Source organism: Chelon labrosus, assembly GCF_963514085.1.
Source record: "Chelon labrosus genome assembly, chromosome: 24".
Classification (NCBI taxonomy): domain Eukaryota; kingdom Metazoa; phylum Chordata; class Actinopteri; order Mugiliformes; family Mugilidae; genus Chelon; species Chelon labrosus.
This window is the reverse complement of record NC_140357.1, coordinates 10,512,498-10,530,296: the sequence shown is the minus strand read 5'-3', so window position 1 is coordinate 10,530,296 and position 17,799 is coordinate 10,512,498. Positions and strand designations below refer to the sequence as shown.

Below are 17,799 nucleotides of genomic sequence, written 5' to 3'. Positions count from 1 at the left end.
TCGCCACCACCTTGTTGACTTAAGTGACAAATTTAATGCTTTTTATTACTTTCTCTTTTTCGCAAGTGGTGGAAGAACGTTGTCTAGATTTATCTGACTATTATTATATATATATAAAAAAAATAATTAAAATGTTTTACCTAACGCGGAAACCCACGCTCCACGCTATGAGTCACATGACTTGCCTTACTGCCAAAGCAGTAAATATCAGGCGAGCTAGCTGGCACAAGCTCTCTAGCTACTCCTTCTTTCAGCAGAGCAGACAATGTTTTATCACCCGTTATTTAACTTGTTATCAATCCCGCGTGTGTAGGTTGCGTTGCTCCCGCTGAGCGATGAACCGACAGCCTCGGTCGGGACTGTAAAAAGGAGGCTCGTCCACTTTAATCAAATCTGTGGCGACTTAGCTAGCTAGCTGGCTACACAGGTTAGCTCCCCGCTAGCAGGCTGAGTTAGCGTCTAGAGGAGGTCCCGTCGCTTGTGACTATGCAAGGGGAAACTACGGCTCTACGAATCGCGGAAAACGAAGGGAAGCTGGATGTATTCCCCCAGAACAGGACCCCCAGCTCGGGGAGAGCGAGTGCCAAAAGTTGGCAGTATAGGTGGGTGTCAGCTTAACCTGCTAGCATTCAAGCTAGCTCGGTGCACTGATGTGAGGCGGGTTTTGTTTACCTTAGCAGTGATTTCCCTGCAGAATCATTTGTCTTATTGTGCATTTGAGTTGTTTGCTTTCGTGTGAGTGATCAAATCTGCTGCCAGCGCTTGAGTCATACACCTGTCACCCAGTAAAGCTCCCTCAGATTCATTTGTGTGTTTTCCCTTTTGCTGTTTTTATGTGTTTGTTTTAATCTGTGCTCCTTTCTCATCACCATGCCAGTGACCACATGGAGAACATTGACGGCTACTTGATGAAATACACCAACCTGGTAACGGGGTGGCAGTACAGGTGAGTTTGTCACGCTCAAATAAGTGCTTTAATGTGACTGTGATCCAGGTCCGTGCGGCACACAGAGCTTGTATCGTTTGCTGCTCTCTGCAGGTTCTTCGTCTTAAACAATGAACTGGGCTTCCTGGAGTATTTTGTCAACGAGCAGTCGCGGGCGCAGAAGCCCCGCGGCATGCTGCCTCTGGCCGGGGCCGTCATCTCCCCCAGCGACGAGGACTCGCACACCTTCACTGTCAACGCCATCAGCGGGGAGCAGTACAAGCTCAGGGGTGAGTACAAGCCCTCAACACTGATTAGACGACCGTAAGCTTATTCATGAAGCAAAAAAGTATTATCTCGTCTAGTCTAGGCCTACAGTCATCACCGTCCGTCTCCCTCACGCGCTATTGATCTTGGATGTTTCCCCATTATCTGAGGCAGAGACGCGCGCGGGTCGATGCTGAGTAACCATAACAAGGTTCCGCTTTCTTGTTTTTCCTTCCTTCGCCGTCTCTCAGCTACCGACGCCAAAGAGAGGCAGCACTGGGTCAGCAGGCTGCAGATATGCACGCAGCACCACACAGAGGCCATGGGGAAGGTAAGGCAGGGGAGTGTGGTCGACGTGCGCGAGGACACGTGTTAGTGTTTGCACTGCAGTTCCAGTTATTTATTTGCGGTCTAATATTGGATATTAAACGGGACACAAGGCTTTTCTGTGCCGTTTGCACCAGCCGCATAAAACATGTGACTCATGTGAGCGGACGTGAGCTGGACAGTTTTCAGTTTCCTGCTTTCCTTCCCTTTCGAAGCTAGCGGGAGTGGAGAAGTCTGTAGAGCTGTGAAATATTAATGTTTATGTAAGGATGCGCCAGGTTATACGGTGCAGTGATCATTAGTATTGATCTGGACATTGATCCAGAGACTGCTGCGCTGCCCACAACCTGTGTTAATGGATTTGGGGAAGCGGGAGAAAACGGAGAAATCCCCAAGGATCTATTTTTAGCAGAGGCTTAAAATAGTACATTTTTTTAAAAGATAACAAGTTGGTTCTTAAATCTGTGTTCGCACCCACCCATGTTTATTCTCTAGTGTGTTACCTGAGTTTTTGTTCTTTTCAAATTCTTCAGAGCAATCCCCCACCCAAGTCCCGGAGCTACTCCATGGCGTCTCAAGGCAGCGGCAGCTCGCCCATGTCCGTGCGCCGGCCCAGCCAAAACCCTGCCTCCTCCACGTTCGGCTGGTCGCAGGTCCAAAAGGGCTCGTCCGTCTACTCCAGCAAGAGGTCCCTGCTGCCGGACCACCTGATGGAGGCCAGAGAGGTACAGCGACTCCACGCGGGAATGTGTTTTCTGCTCCGAATCGGGGCCGAGCTAACGTGTGAATTATTATTCTAACAATAATAATGACAGACATGTTGCTCTCAGCAGTTTTGATATTTAAGATGTGGTTCAGAAAAGACGACAGTGTGCTCCTCCTTCCTGCAACACACCACACTTATTATAGTGCACAATGAATCTATTTATATTAAGTGACTTACTTTCCTCACTAAAGTGTGTTTGGCCTGTATTTAAACTAAAGGGCAACAAAGGATTGGATGATTTTACGTTCCTACAAGACATGCGGTTGTGAATGTTTAATATTTTAAGTCGTGGTTTACAGCAGAGCTCCAGCTGACTTAGCTTTGTTTAGTTGTGAACTTTAGTATTAGTCTTGAGTCATTTTAATGCTGCACATTGTCCACCAGGGGGCGCTGTTGTGTTTTTTTAAGGTTCATACGGCAGCTGAATAATTGTTTTCCTGTTCATTTAATTTCCTAAAACATGGTTATGAACGAAGATGCTTACAATCTAAGAGGAGAAGATGCATGGTGACCTGGTTTTAGAGTTCTTAGTACGGTGGAGAAAAAAAAATTGACTTTTAATTCTTCTGATTTCCCTCCAGATGATGAACCAAGCCCAAGGCCAACACCGAGACCTGTTGCAGAGCATCGAGGGCCTGCCCTCCGCCCCCGGCCTCTCCCCCCTGGACCAGGACCTGCTGATGCTCAAGGCCACGTCCATGGCCACCATGAACTGCCTCAACGAGTGCCTGCACATCCTGCACCTGCAGCAGGTGGCCAGACAGAGGGGCTCCCTGGGAGGTGAGGAGGTGGAGGGCTGATCTAGTTAATGAATAAGTTCCCACTCACTGAGCATCTGGGTCGCTTCAAATCGTGGCCTTGAACGTGCAGGTCTGTCCCCAATCTAGAGAAACAGTGTTGACAGTGGAATTATTTTGCATTATTGATAGGGAACTGTACCTATTCTTACCACCTGTCTCCGAGGTAATTAGATCTGAGATGGTTACGTATCCAAATGCGACACTTTGAGGGCAGGATGTGTCTCTAATTCAGCTTCACGTCGAACAACACAAACTAAACTCGGAGTGTTCTCAAAGTGAAGTGGATCTCTTCATCATTCCTATTTGGGATCGTTTGAAATCAGGAAAACGTGTCCCACTTTTTCACAACAGATCTCATTACTCGATGTATATTTCATCAGGGCACCGCAGCCAATCAGATTAAGTTGTCCGACGACGCGCGAGGTGAATTTGAATGAGGTCTGCCCACCTCTAGACGTACATAAAAACAAAGCCTATGCTGTGCTGGGGACGGTTTAGCCAATCGGAGGCCGAGGTCGTTTCCTGTCGGCGGGGCTAAAGTATCCTGATACCTGGCTCATCGGAGGAGTTGGGTTACACTCTTTTGGTCGAGGGCGGCTGTGTGAGGTGCAGCCATCTGTCCGGTCAGCAGCCGTGTGTTTGTGAGGCGAATGGTAGGCCGAGCGTAGGGCGACGCCGCGAGAGTCAGGCGACCCCTCGGGAGGGCGGTGGGGGGGTTGTTACCATGAGCACCTCTGAACCTGCCTCCCTGTCCGTGGCAGGACCCACCATCGAGTGGCTGGAGCCCAAACTACCAGACATCCTGAAGAACGGCAGCAGCTCCCTGGGAAGCTTCAACACAGGGGAGGGCGCGCTGGAGGGGGAACGCCTGGAGCTCAGCAGCCCCGAGTCCTGCAGCTTCTCTGGGGTAAGGCGCGTGAATTGTACCAGCTATCTGGCGACCAGGAACTTTATTTTTTTAATTTCTTGGTGATAATACTTGTAAAACAATCTCCTCCTTCCATCCTCGCAGGAACAGGAAGACATAGACGCGGAGGATGAGCTGGAGGACTCCTTCACAGACAAGGAGGAGGACCTGGGGGCTGTGGAGGAGGAGCGCAGCGTCATCCTACACCTGCTGTCGCAGCTGAAGCTGGGCATGGACCTCACGCGGGTAGGTCGAGTTCCACGTACTGTCAAAGCGGCGAAACGATCCCTTCGCAGCAGCAACAGCAGCGACTTTTCGCACGGCGTCTTTGAAGAGTCCCAGGCGTGAGAGGACGACGTTGGGCCGATGATAATACACGTTTGTTCAAGCGTGTAGCTGTGCACTGAAGTCACAAGGGTTTTAGCTTTTATTCCTGTACTAATATTTAGGGATGCACCGAATATTCGGCCGCCGAAAAATGGCCCAAAAGTGCATTTTCTCGACTTTTATCACCGAAACAACACGGCCGAAACACGTTGTATTGCTCGTTGTTGGAATGTGTCTCCATTTTCCGGATTTCGGTTTCGGCCAAGAAGTTTCATTTCGGTGCATCCCTACTAATATTTCTTAAAATGATGAATATCTGTAGGTAGAACTGTTTTGGTTTAACGTATACCGACATTAAACCGTCAGCTCAAATCCACTCCAATGACCTTATGAGCTGAATTAAGTGATTTAGTGGCCGCCTGCAGACAACCCACTTTAAAACACCAATACTCGAGGCCTGGATAGACATTCTATCTTTCAGTGTCCAGTTGAATATCCTCCTCTTGGGTTTCTGATTTATCACACTCATCTGGCGGATCCATTGGCTTACCTCAGATCTAGTAGACGGCGTGGCCTCGGGGTCACGGCCGGCGTATGTCAACGTTGCTCGATTTACTGATTCATGAGGTGATGCAGCCAGTTTAGAAATGTCGTCTTTCTCCCCTTGTCCGTCCATACAGGTGGTCCTCCCTACCTTCATCCTAGAGAAGCGCTCTCTGCTGGAGATGTACGCCGACTTCATGTCCCATCCGGACCTCTTCGTGGCCATCGCCGACGGCACCACCCCCGAGGACCGCATGATCCGGTTTGTGGAGTACTACCTCACCTCCTTCCACGAGGGCCGCAAAGGCGCCATTGCTAAGAAGCCCTACAACCCGATCATTGGCGAGACCTTCCACTGCTCCTGGAAGGTACCCAAGAGACCAGAGGCCTCCAGGGAGCCTTCACAGGGGAGCCCAGACCCGGCAGCCGCCGCCGCCGCCACCCAGGACTTCCACCAAGTGCGCTTCGTGGCAGAGCAGGTGTCCCATCACCCGCCTGTGTCTGGCTTCTACGCTGAATGCCAGGAGAAGCGGATGTGTGTGAACACGCACGTGTGGACCAAGAGCAAGTTCATGGGCATGTCCATTGGAGTGTCCATGATAGGAGAAGGTAAGCCAACGTGGTTTTTGTCCTCACTGATGCCGTTTTATGGTTGCACCTAACGTTCCTGTCTGGATTACATTCCCAGGTTGTCTTTATTTGCTGGACCACGACGAGGAGTACACCTTCACGCTGCCCTGCGCCTACGCCCGCTCCATCCTCACCGTTCCCTGGGTGGAGCTGGGCGGCAAAGTCAACATCAACTGCGCCAAATCGGGATACTCTGCGGTCATCACCTTCCAGACTAAACCCTTTTATGGAGGCAAATTACACAAGTATGTTTTACCCCTGCTTCCCCTTGCATTTCTGGGGGGGCGGGGCTAGATCAAGCCATCGGAATTAACCAATCAGAAAAGAGTAAATGCGGCGAATTAAACTGCAAAAATATCAAATTTGATCCTATTTTTTTTAGGGTAACTGCGGAGGTGAAGCACAACACCACCAACGCGGTGGCGTGCCGCGTGCAGGGCGAGTGGAACGGCGTTCTGGAGTTCAGCTACACCAACGGAGACACGAGGGTGGTGGACGTCACCAAGCTGCCCGTGACGAAAAAGCTTGTGCGGCCGGTTGAGAAGCAAGGACCGACTGAATCCAGGTGAGAGGAGCTGCATTCAAAATTTAAAAAAAAAAAAAAAAACGCCGCCGCTCGTCTTCGCGTTTGACTCATCCCGATGCTTCTCAGGCGCCTGTGGCAGCACGTGACGGAGTCTCTGCGGCAGAAGGACATCGAGAAAGCCACCGAGCACAAGAGGATCCTGGAGGAGAGGCAGCGGACGGAGGAGCGGCACCGCGCCGAGACCGAGACGCCTTGGAGGACCCGATACTTCGACAGAGAGGTGAGCGACGCGAGAAGGCATTACGCCTCCTCTAAGGTTTCACAGTAACCACATTTTCCGTCCGTCCCGACGCCGGAATCAATTTTAAATAACTCGGAGCATAATTTCTGTCTCGTGCTGGAGCTTCTCCATTTCAGAGCGGCCTCGCCTTGCACTTTGGTGTTTTCAAATAACCCAAGGAACATGTATAATCTGTTGATATAGTCGTTCATCATCTTTCGCTAACTCGCTATAAACAAGAATCTATTGACGCTGGTCTCTTCTTCTCCTCCAGGGTGAAGGCTGGGTCTATCACAAACCACTTTGGAAAAACTTCAAATCCTAGTTTCTTCAGCCCGTTTCGTGGATGTTCATATTGTAGATTCAGGAGTGCGTGCGTGTGTGTCTGTGCGTGCACACTCAATGTGGTCGACGGCTATGAAATGAAAGTATGACCTGCACTGGCGTTCAGATGAATGCAGCATAAAGACAGAGAGGAGACTGAGGGTGTTCACGAAGCCTCCGAGTACAAGTTTTTGTACTGCTGATCAGTCTGGTTCCTTCTTTTTTTTTTTTAATATATATATATATATATAGATATATATATATATAATTCAATGTCAATGACAACCTGTACAGGTAATGGTACTCTATTTACACAGCCTTAAGATATTCTGGTGAAAGATGCTCTCATTTTGAGTTCAGGCTGGATACGGCCCTTTTCTTCTTCTTCTCTTTTTAAGCCGTGGTTTCACACGAGGGTGAAGAGACTTTTAGGAGTTTCCCCATCAAATCAGGCGAATAAAACCCAAATTTACTGATACACCGAATGCATTTCCATGCAGTGTACTTTGACTGTAACGTTTGTGGAATAGTTTCTGACGTATGAAGACAGCGGCTGCAGTGAAACGTCTGATCTAACAAGCGACAAACTGTAATTAATGGCATCAGTTAAGATCCAAAAAATACTGTAGATAAAATTTAGAGTCTAAAATCTGGCCCAAATCTTTACTCTAAAGTGAATCTGCTTCATAAACCATTCCAGGCTTGACGGTAAAATCACATTCAGCATTTGTAAGCGTTGCATAAACTTGTAGTAAAAGGTTTATAATGTACTGTGGGCAAGTGTAAGTGTTTAGGAACGTGACTGTCAACAACTCAACTTTACATTTACCTTGAAGGGGAACTGCCGTTTTTTACACCCTGGATCTTATTTCTGGCATAAAATACGATCGTTTACTCACCCATATAACTTTGGAGTCATTTGGAGTCGTTCGGAAGATATTTAGATCTGCGTATATCCATATAGTGGGAGTGAATGGGGCACCGAAACGCAGCCTCTAAATAACGCATTATGTGCCGCGAAACTCGTTCTTTTCACCAATATTTTGTTATGATACACGAGTGCTATTCCCCGTTTAGTCCGGAGTTACCTGTTGTCATCATCCGGGATCTGTAGATTGACCTGCTAACCTCTGACCTGGATGATGTCATCTCTGAGCGCCGTGAGCACTTGCGATGGTCGCTTTGTTTACCTGTAATTTGCTACTGCTGTTTTTTTGCAACATGGCTGAATATTTTTCTGATTCTGAGGTTGTGGATGACGACTTTGTCTATGATGGACGTCCTTACCGTTTTGAGCCAGAGTATAGGGATGAGGAGCTTGTTGAAAGGAGGATGTGGAGGCAGAGAGAGGAACAGCTGGCCAAAGAACAACAAACCACTGCACGTCCGCGAATAGATAACAAGTAACTCTGGACTCAACAGGGAATAGCACTAGCTTATCATAACAAAATACTGGTGAAATGAACGAGTTTCGCGGCAGATAATGCATTATTTAGAGGCTGTGTTTTGGTGCCCCATTCACTCCCACTATATGGATATACTTGGCGCTCCGCTGGAGCTAAATATCTTCCGAACGACTCCAAATGACACCAAAGTTATATGGGTGAGTAAACGATCGTATTTTAGGCCAGAAATAAGGTCCAGGTTGTAAAAAAACAGTAGTTCCCCTTTAACACTTGGTCCTCACATCTAACATTATAAGCCGCGTCTCCAGTCTAAGTAGGGGGAACTTTTAGTCCCGGGAACCTTTCATTTATTAATTTTCAAGGAACTAAAAGGTACCTTTTTATACCTCTGACTTGCATTTCCATCACAAATTTGTCTGCAGATGTAAAGAAAAAACAACATTTTTGTTTTGACACATTTTTGCAGAAGAGTTTGCAGCATTGTTCAAATTAAAGCAAGCGTGCAGATTGGACTATAAAAAAAGACCTCTCCCCAAAGTTCCAGTATTTTCGAAAAGTCTGACTCCGGTACCGGACAAACCTTACTCGATGAACGAAAAAAGATTTCTTTTGACCGAGAGCGGAGGTTAGAAATTGAATCAGCTAGTCAAACTCAAGTCCAGTAGGTGGCAGCAGAGCGCTCAACAACAACAACAACAACAAACGAAGCGAGCCGTCCTCAAAGGCTCCTAGTTCCTGGGTGGGCTCCTGTGGTGGAAATGTGGCAAAGATGTGTTATAAATCTTTTAGCAGAGGTAACAAATGCAGCAAAATCTCTACAGTCAATAGTCCTGTTATTTAGTTTTTAGTTTAAAACCATTTGAAAGCCGCAGTTCTCTCCGATTTAAAGCCATTCAGCTCTAAATTCTCATTTAATCGTGTTTATGCTGTTAATATTGATCTATTTATTGATGGGGGGTCACACTGCTGGAACGGCATGCCGTAGACTGAGCTGATGAGGAATTCTTTACGACATAATCAAAATAAACAATAATAATGATTTAAAATCTGATTCTCCACTGTCGGTGTGCTGCGGCCCTCGTCTCCGTTTTGCAGCGTATGGAAAAGTGCATGACGGCAAAGCTCACGTGTCTGCATCGCTTCAGTTTGTCTGCCGTGGAAGCTTTTAACCAAACCTGCTTGTTTTGTAATGCAAAATAAATCTTTTCTTTCTTGCGCTTTAATTGCTCTTATTTTCAGAGCCAACTTTTGTATAGGTTCATTGCTCCGTCACTCGTTTGAAAGTAATTCCAATCTACTATACTGTGACATACAGACTTTCTTTTAAAACCCTCTAAAAGTACATTTTCAGCCTCACATTGTCAAAGCATCCCCGGGATCTCTTCTTCAGTAATCCACCCCGCCATTGATAAGCTACTCCCTCCAAGTCTTGGTGCCTTACGCAGCTCTTTCAGTGTGTCTTCCAGTGAAGGAGCACAGCAGCATCCTCATTCATCAGTTACTCACCTGACCGATGCGATGGCGTGCGTGTTGTTCGTGGGCGTGCGTGTGTTTGGTTTTGTTTTAAGGATCTTGATGGTGCTTGATGTCGAGAGAAAGAAATAGAGAGAGTGAGAGCACTTTTATTCTAGGTTTTTGACATTCTCCTGTTTTTTTTTTTTTTTTGTCTTGCTTGACCGATGAAATGCACTGACACCGAAGGAAGGGAGGAAACCTGATGTTGTAGAAAAAGTGTGTGATAATAATCGAATAAATTGCGTATCAGTTGTATGCTGTGTAAGGTTCTTCATTATATAAAAAATAGGAATCAAGCTGGGTGAGAAGTGCAAGATAAAAGGCAGTGGATGCATTTAGGAAGTCTGCTCCCAAGGAAATTAGTCTTTGAACGCCTCATTTATGAGCTAAAAGAAAGAGTAGTGTGGATGGAATAAGGCAAAATTTTAAAATATATATAAACATTCATAAAAATAAATGTAGATGACCTTAACTTGTCTTATTTTTATTCCCTGGTGGAAGTCATGCTGCGTTCAAATCAATGAACAGATTAAAAGCTGCTGCTGCAGCAGCAACATCACAAATGTGCGGTCTTCAACACCGTCCTCCAGAGTGCAACCTGGACTGGACGCGGAGCTGGAGGAGACTGTCCATCGATGGACATCCTGATCATTGCTGACAGATGAGAAAACGGAAGACGTGGCACTCTGGTAGTAAACCAACATTAAACAGTGAAGGGCAGATGCCCCCTGTAGCCACAACATGTAAATATGAATGTGAATTTGGCTGAATAAGAAATCTAAATGACATCTTATGATTTTTAAACTAGATGCTGAAATTGTATGAATGCATGTAATGGACATTTTTGTATGATTTACAACTACCAAACACCCCTTCTACAATGCCCAGCTTGGTACAGTCCAGCTCCCCCCTTCTATGAATCACATTGGATTCTTCCACTTCCAGTTTGTCGGTCTGGCCTTCTACCTGGACAGGTGTGGATGGAGCACATGGAACAAACATTTGGGTAATTTGAATTTACGAATGAATGAGACCGAATGTGAATGTTTATTTCTCTGAGTTAACCTGAAATCCTTCAAATCAAACATTTACCAATGAAATCATTTAATCAAAGTCCCAGATTAAAATTCATTGATACCCATTCAAAGCAGTTTAGTGAAGAAGTTTAGTCCCCCACCACCAGCTGTAAATGTGAGGATGAAAATCAACTAACAACACAGGAAACCACAATTAAAGAGACGCCAAGACAGCCACTGCTACTTGATGAAAGACTGAAGTTGTGCCGTTTTGTAGAAAGTTTTATTACTTTTATGCTCGTAACATAACCAGGTAGACCAGAGACTCTGGTATTCACTCAACAAAACCTTGTCACAACTTCAGTCCTTTATCGAGCAGCGATAGCTGTCTTCATGTCTCTTTAATTTTTATTTTTTTATGTGAAGGTCCAATGTCAAAAGTTTTTCTTTGCAACTTCACATTTATATATTAAAATTCCTTGATACCCATTCAAACCACTATAGTAATAAAGGCCAGACTGTCCCCCACCACCAGTTCAACCACAACTAAAGACACATGAAGACAGCTATTGCTAAGTGATGAAAGACGAAAGTTCACCTGTACTCAGAATACCTGAGTGGAAGAAAGTTTTAAGAATGTGAAAACATTTGCCTTTAAGCTTGTAACATAACCAGGCGGACCAGAGACTCTGGTTGTCCTTTATCAAGCAGCAATAGTTGTCTTCATGTCTCTTTGTGTTTTTGTTGCTGCCTCACTTTTACTAAAATGTTAACTTTCTTTCAACATACTATACTATGACATTATGACTTCTTTTATAATAGCAGAGTAACGGATAGTAATAAAATAGTGACATTAGTAAATGTCAGTCAGTTTTGTTCTAACCACCTCCTTCTATCGGTCCAGAACATCGAGAGGGGACACGGCCATGATGATGTCCAGGACTTCACCCAAACAACAGGAACCAGGCAACCAATGACACCATATAGGTATAGTATATTACATTACTATTTAAAACTGTTTTAAAAATTCCATCATCATCATTTTTTTTATTTTTTACTCCACAATAAAAGTCCTGATGGTCGTAGATATTTTCAGTCTGTTTTCTTTGGGTGTTGAGCTTCAAAATTATCAGATTGTAAGATTTGAATCAACATCTTCAGAACTTCAGCTGTTGACAAAGTTTAAACAAAGGACGTTTGTCCTAAGATTTATAGATCACCTGCCCCATCACATCTGTTCTCTCCTGGGTTTTCTCTTCTAAGTAAATGAGTCACTTTGAATCTCAGTGTTATTGGATGTAGACAGTTGTAGTTACTGGCGGGCAGTGATCATGATTTATAACCACTTCCTGTCCTCTGTGTTGATTAAATTGATCAGGATCAGGTGTGACTCTAATGTATCTGAGCTTCATCACTCCTCCTGTTCCTCTGGATGTTTCAGTCTCATCGTCGTGGCTTCTTCTCTCCAGCTGAAGGTAAAAACGTTTGTCTCGTTCTTCTCCTTTACTCTGGTGTCGGTTTGTTTGCAGTGTTGATGAACAGGCTGCGTTCACCTGCGCAGGTGAGTCTGTTTTCAGAGCAGTGAACGTCCTCCTGCCTCTGACTGTTGAATTCACTTGTTAAAGAGTAAAACCAGACTCTGCAGACTGACCTGCTGCTTCCTCTCAGTGTTCACCACTAAGTCACTGAACTGATCATCATAAAATTACAGAAACATGGGGGATTATTTCAGATAAGATGAACCTTTATTTAAAAGTGATGCAGCAGAAATATAAAATAATAAAAATCCAACAGCTGTCCACATACAGTCATGTCAGAGTTAAATCTGACAGGAACTTGAACATCAAGTTTGTATCTGTCTGTAAATGAGAAGAATAATGTAGATGGAGTGTTTAAATCAATACTTGGTCTATAAATTAAAATGTTGAGGCTCCGTCTGTAAAAGCAGCTATAATTAGATAAACGGCGTCTCTAATATTTTGGACTTTCCATCACATGTGTTAACTCTTCAACAGGAACAAATGATCAACGTCTGAGGCGGGAACTCCTGGTTGACTCCACATGGAACGTCCTCCCCTTGTTTGTAGCTGTTCATGTCATTTAGACTGAGTTCAGTCATTTTTCAGATGAATTAGAATTTTGTGGTTGTTGATGAATCCTCTAAATCACAGGTGTCAAACTGATCCGTGAAAGGGCTGCTGCAGGTTTTCATTCCAACTGTCCTCTTGCTCCTTCACTGTAAACATCAAGGTCAGTAGTGGTATTAATATTTTTGGATATTCCCCATTGAAGATGAATGGGCTTATGCAAGAAGATAGAACTACTTTGAAGGAATAATTGTTACTGCCATAGTTTACAAAACCTTTCCTTCAAAATAAAGTAGTTAATTATGAAAAGATTGCGATAGTCGAGACACCTCAGACTTTAATTTGCATAGCAGTTAAATACTAATTATTTAATGGTAAACACTGACAGAGTGTTTGACTGCACGGTGGGTGTTTTTATTTTAGAGTATACTGTCGACGCATTAGATTAAACTGTAGTCAAGTAAAGCGCTGTCATTTTCATGCATATCTGTTTTGTCTTGCAGGTTTCTCCACATAGCAGTGGCTTACGTGCTGGCTGCAGCTCCCTGGATTTAAAGGAACACAACGGCCAGGTAAGGATGCTCAGGCCTCGTAGTTGTAAATGCGTAAAGGTTGTTTTTTTTCCTCCCAGTCTAAGCTGTATTCTGTCTCTGTGCACAGACTGCCACCAATCAGCATCTGCTGTTGCACGGAGCTCAGATCAACACCAGAGACTTCTGGGGTGGCTCTCCCCTGCACGCTCAGAAAGGTCATTTGTCTAGTCTTCAGGTGTGTTGAGATTGTTGTTTAGTTCAGCTTTTAAACAAAAGATAGGGGAAGTGTGTTGTCTAAAGGTAACATCAGAAGTATATTATTTATTTAGATGAATGATTGCTACAAATAGGTTTTGGTTTGAGGTATTTACAATTGTTTTTTCTTAACAGTGTAATCCAAAAGTATTTTTGTTTTTCACTTCAACTGCCTTTAAATTAGTAAAAGATTTTAATAGAAATGAGTTTATGTACTTAGTGAATGTATAACTGTTTTATATCTCCTTTAAAGACTTTACTTTGCATGTTTGACTTAGGTAACTTGTAATGTGTTGTTGCTTGTGCAGAGCCTAACTGGGAAAGCCATGGACATAGAAATGTTGAACTATGATGGTGAGTGTTTTGTTTGAAACAGTGAAGTTGTCATTGAGGTGATTTAACAGTGTCCTTTGTGTATGCAGGCTTGACTCCTCTTCATTGTGCTGTGGTGTCTGGACAAGCCCTGTTTGTACATGTTGATGGAGCTGACTGCATCCAGACTCCGCTGCAGATGGGTGCTTCCTATGCCACTAAGGTTCATTGTGTTTACAGAATAAAGCATCACAATGTGTTGAACCTGTTGTTTGATCAGTGTCCTTCACTGCCCACATGAAGAGCAATATGGTGATATTTTTGGAAATTCCCCATAGGGAATGAATGGGCTTATGGAGGCCCCACGAAGATAGAAGATAGAAGATAGAAGATAGAAGATAGAAGATAGAAGATAGAAGATAGAAGATAGGTTCGGCACCACTGCCTAGCAACCGAAAAAATTCACTGAGACTGTCGCAACCTTCACACATGACATTTATTGCATTTTCTAAACAGTACAAATAAAACACATTACATTGCTTTCTTTACAGACCTTCAATGGAAACACATTGTTAGCTCTTTACAATGTCACAATAACAAACTAGTCATGAAAAAGAGCAGACCCTGGAATAAAAAATAGTGAAAAGGTAACATCTCCAAACACTTAACTTTAGCATTACACACTCAATCAATGCTAACATTTGCTTTTGGTCCCCCAGATACAACAGATCTTGAGGGGAAAACACTATCAGTTAGACAATCAACACTATGAAAATTTCTTTGTTACCGTTTAACATTAATGCCAAATGTACTCTGCAATAAAGACAGTTGGACTAGTTTCTTAATGGCCTACAATGAGGTGCAATCAATGAAAAAGGCAGCACTTTCAAATAGAAAATGATTCTGGACAATAGTTCTCTGCAGTCTTTACTCACCTCAAAGCCAGGTCATATGTTGTTACAGGGCAACGCCAAGAAGCTGAAGACCATGTGGAGGTAGGGAGACACCAGGCTCAGCGTCACCTGACACAAAAGACAACTTTGTAACTCAGCTGATATCGTTGAGGCAATCAAAACTGAAACACTTTGCCCTTACCTGAGCCGCCATCAGGACCCAGATCAGCACGTGGACAATGTTTAGTTTAGGGATTTCAGACTTCAAGGCGACGCTGAAACAATACGAGAAAGTAGTTCACACAAAACATAGATACTTTATTAATCCCGAGGGAAATTCAAGCATCCGGTAGCAGTAACATTGAACATACAAGACACTATATAAAAAAATAGAAAGTAACTGGAAATAAAGTGTTTTATACAACTATAAACTATGTTAAAAATATAAAGTTACCAGTAGAAGTAGGTTTTTTTTATAACTATGACTGTGTGCAATTAAATTAGTTGAAAACAGTTGAATGAAATAAATGAAAATCTCACACACATGGTAATGACAGTGTCCAGTAAGTGGTGCTAAAAGATATGTCCATGTTCAACATGATTCAGAGAGGGACACAATTTTACCTCATCTGGTAATGACAGGCTGAAAGTCTGTGCCCGCTGCTCTCGGACCTTCTCTGGAAGCCATGATGAAACCTAAACACAGAGTTAAAAACACATCAGGCAAGACTAAAACTGCCTGTTCAATAAGAGCACTGCATGCGTTAATGGTAGATCTGTAACACATGGCAGGGAAGCAGGACCTCTTAAATGCACAACACCTGTGCTTACCTGCAGTGAAAGGACTCATTAGTAATGCAAGAAACACATTGGAGATAATCCCAGAACTTGAGCTTCACAGCTGCAGACACCATGTTAATCAATGGCAATTTTATTGATTTAACAATAAAGTTGTCTCGAGGCAACACAGAAGCAGGAAGATCATACATGTAGAATCTAATACAACATTCAGGTGACGCATGTTACTTTAGTTTACCAAACAAAATTGTCAGCTGACAAAGATTGCAAAAATCAGTGGATGACTGGGCTGCTCGACGACCACAGGTAAGGAGCAGCTCCACTGCGCAGGCGCGTCATTCACAGCTCCTGCTTTAGCATGTCCAGTTAGCACATTAGATTTTACCACTTACCCGTTTCTTGTAGCCCTCTCAGCTTCGCGCGTCAAACCTACGAGCAAACCCTACGTCTTCTTTTAACTGACCATCGTTCAGATTACTGTTAATTGCAACATTTACAGCAAGACAAGTTGAGCTAAAGCTAGCTGCAGTAGGTCAAACATACGGGAAGGTTAGCACAGCTTTCACATAAACGGAAAGCCACGCTGCCAAACAGACACGTATCGTAAAATAAAGGACTTCTGGCATAAGTTGCAGCACTTACCTGCTATATCTAGTCTTCATAAAACAACGTCCCGACTACAACGCTGTCTAAAGAGCATCTGAAGCCGGGCGAGAGAGGTATATGAAGAGTGAACGGTGGACAGGAAGTATGACGTATCGACCTGCGATTGGTCCCCGTTTAACTCGTCCCCTTCCTCCCTCTCCTGATTGGCTACGCGTCAGGTGTTTCCGTTTATCGCAGTGATTGCAAGTGCAGACGTCACCCGAATGTGCCAGCTGCAAAACATTTGTAATTTAGCTTCTATGGATTTTAACTCCAAGTTTAATTAGGAGAACGCAACCAATAGGAGGTTAGCAGATGGGTGGCAGGGAAATGCCAAAGTTTTGTGCAGTATATGGCTGTACAAACCGGGGAAAACAAAAATGTTTCTTTAATATTCCCAAAGAGGTAAGGCTACAGTAATTACACTACTTAAAGAGCTGACTAAAACTGTCAAAAATACAGAGCAGGGTATTATAATATTATTAGAAACATACATATATATATATATATTTATATATTGTCTGTCCACCTCTGCTACATGTGGTGACTGTGATTTTCATTCATTTTTTTAATTTCATTCATCTGTTTACAAACTAATTTAATTGAATTGCACACATTCCTCCCCATCTGTAGCTCTCATATTTATATATATATATAAAAAAAACCTTCTACTTCTACTGGTCACTTTTTATTTTTAACATAGTTTAAAGTTGTATAAAACATTTTATTTCTGGTTACTTTCTATTTTTTATATAGCTTTTGTATTGTCTTTTCAATGTATGTTACTGCTACTGGATGCTTGAATTTCCCTCGGTATTAATAAAGTATCTAGCTATATATATATATATATATATATATACAGGGTTGGGTCAGATTACTTTGAAATGTAATCCATTACTGACTACAAATTACATGGCAATTTTTGTAATCAGTAACGTAATCAGTTGGATTACCAAAAACATGTAACGTAATCTGATTACTTTTAGATTACTTCAATAAATATGCACCTTAAGTAAAAGACACGTCACAGAATTGAACAATGAATTCTCTTTTTATTTTCCTCTTTATTATTTCATTACATCTAAGAAAACTTTTTGTTCTCAGTAAAGCTGAGAAAGCATTCCTTTGTGAATGAACTAAAAACTTTATATTTATTACTAAGTACTTTCTTTACTCTGAACATATCCATTTTTCAGACCATATCCTCATATCAACTGGTATGTCTGGTCTCTTTTCTCACATCATACTGAATGTTTACAACTAAAAACATTCCTAAAACATTTTTCTATCTTTTCTCATGTCTTTCAAAATCTCAAAATAAGTCTGTAAATAAGTCTGTAAACATATCATCGAACAAAAGTGAACATGTTCTTTTTACAACATATTTGGATTTTTTCATGCCCAGGCTGTCGTAAACAAGTTGCATTGTTTGCATGATAAAATGTAATCAGGTAATCCCCAACAATGTAACTGTAATCTGATTACACAATTTTTGTATTGTAATCTGGGCTGATTAGAGTTACTTGATTTTTGTAATCTGATTACGTAATCCAGATTACATGTAATCCATTACTACCCAACCCTGTATATATATATATTTGTGATTACCCTTTGAAGTTCCAACGTTAAGCTATGTGGCGATCTCCAGTGTCTTTGTTTTTAGCATTGCTACCTAACGTTAGCTATCACGACCAGTGGTTCTCAAATTATAGTCATT

The 17,799-nt window shown here is 43.0% G+C and overlaps 3 protein-coding genes across 5 annotated transcripts in view; 2 read left to right on the top strand and 1 right to left on the bottom strand.

The window, feature by feature from the left end:
- The first annotated feature begins 158 nt into the window (after window positions 1–158).
- LOC311509629 (oxysterol-binding protein-related protein 11-like) lies at window positions 159–9,798 on the top strand. Its single transcript, XM_084574867.1, has 13 exons — window positions 159–602; window positions 878–946; window positions 1,040–1,215; window positions 1,444–1,523; window positions 2,053–2,244; window positions 2,867–3,065; window positions 3,847–3,992; window positions 4,098–4,238; window positions 5,000–5,471; window positions 5,551–5,737; window positions 5,875–6,057; window positions 6,145–6,298; window positions 6,573–9,798. The coding sequence occupies exons 1-13, from the start codon at window positions 487–489 to the stop codon at window positions 6,621–6,623; spliced, it is 2,166 nt and encodes a 721-aa protein (XP_084430993.1). The 5' UTR covers window positions 159–486; the 3' UTR covers window positions 6,624–9,798.
- Window positions 9,799–10,497: 699 nt separating this feature from the next.
- Window positions 10,498–17,799, top strand: part of LOC311509103 (NF-kappa-B inhibitor zeta-like) — a 32,134-nt gene continuing 24,832 nt past the window's right edge. The window contains exons 1-8 of one of the 3 annotated variants that reach the window (XR_014699795.1): window positions 11,230–11,546; window positions 11,938–12,034; window positions 12,575–12,638; window positions 12,731–12,809; window positions 13,150–13,218; window positions 13,307–13,414; window positions 13,743–13,788; window positions 13,857–14,004. The gene's annotated coding sequence lies outside the window, so the exon portion shown is untranslated. Of the gene's footprint in view, window positions 10,550–11,229; window positions 11,547–11,937; window positions 12,035–12,574; window positions 12,639–12,730; window positions 12,810–13,149; window positions 13,219–13,306; window positions 13,415–13,742; window positions 13,789–13,856; window positions 14,005–17,799 lie in introns of those variants that run through there. The other 2 variants (XR_014699794.1, XM_084574155.1) reach the window with 2 other exon arrangements.
- On the bottom strand, window positions 14,224–16,553 carry LOC311509056 (protein jagunal homolog 1-B-like). Its single transcript, XM_084574096.1, has 5 exons — window positions 16,080–16,553; window positions 15,264–15,335; window positions 14,842–14,914; window positions 14,682–14,768; window positions 14,224–14,370 (listed from the first exon to the last, which is right to left on the bottom strand). Exons 1-4 carry the CDS (start codon window positions 16,097–16,099, stop codon window positions 14,694–14,696), a joined length of 240 nt encoding a protein of 79 aa, XP_084430222.1. The 5' UTR covers window positions 16,100–16,553; the 3' UTR covers window positions 14,224–14,370; window positions 14,682–14,693.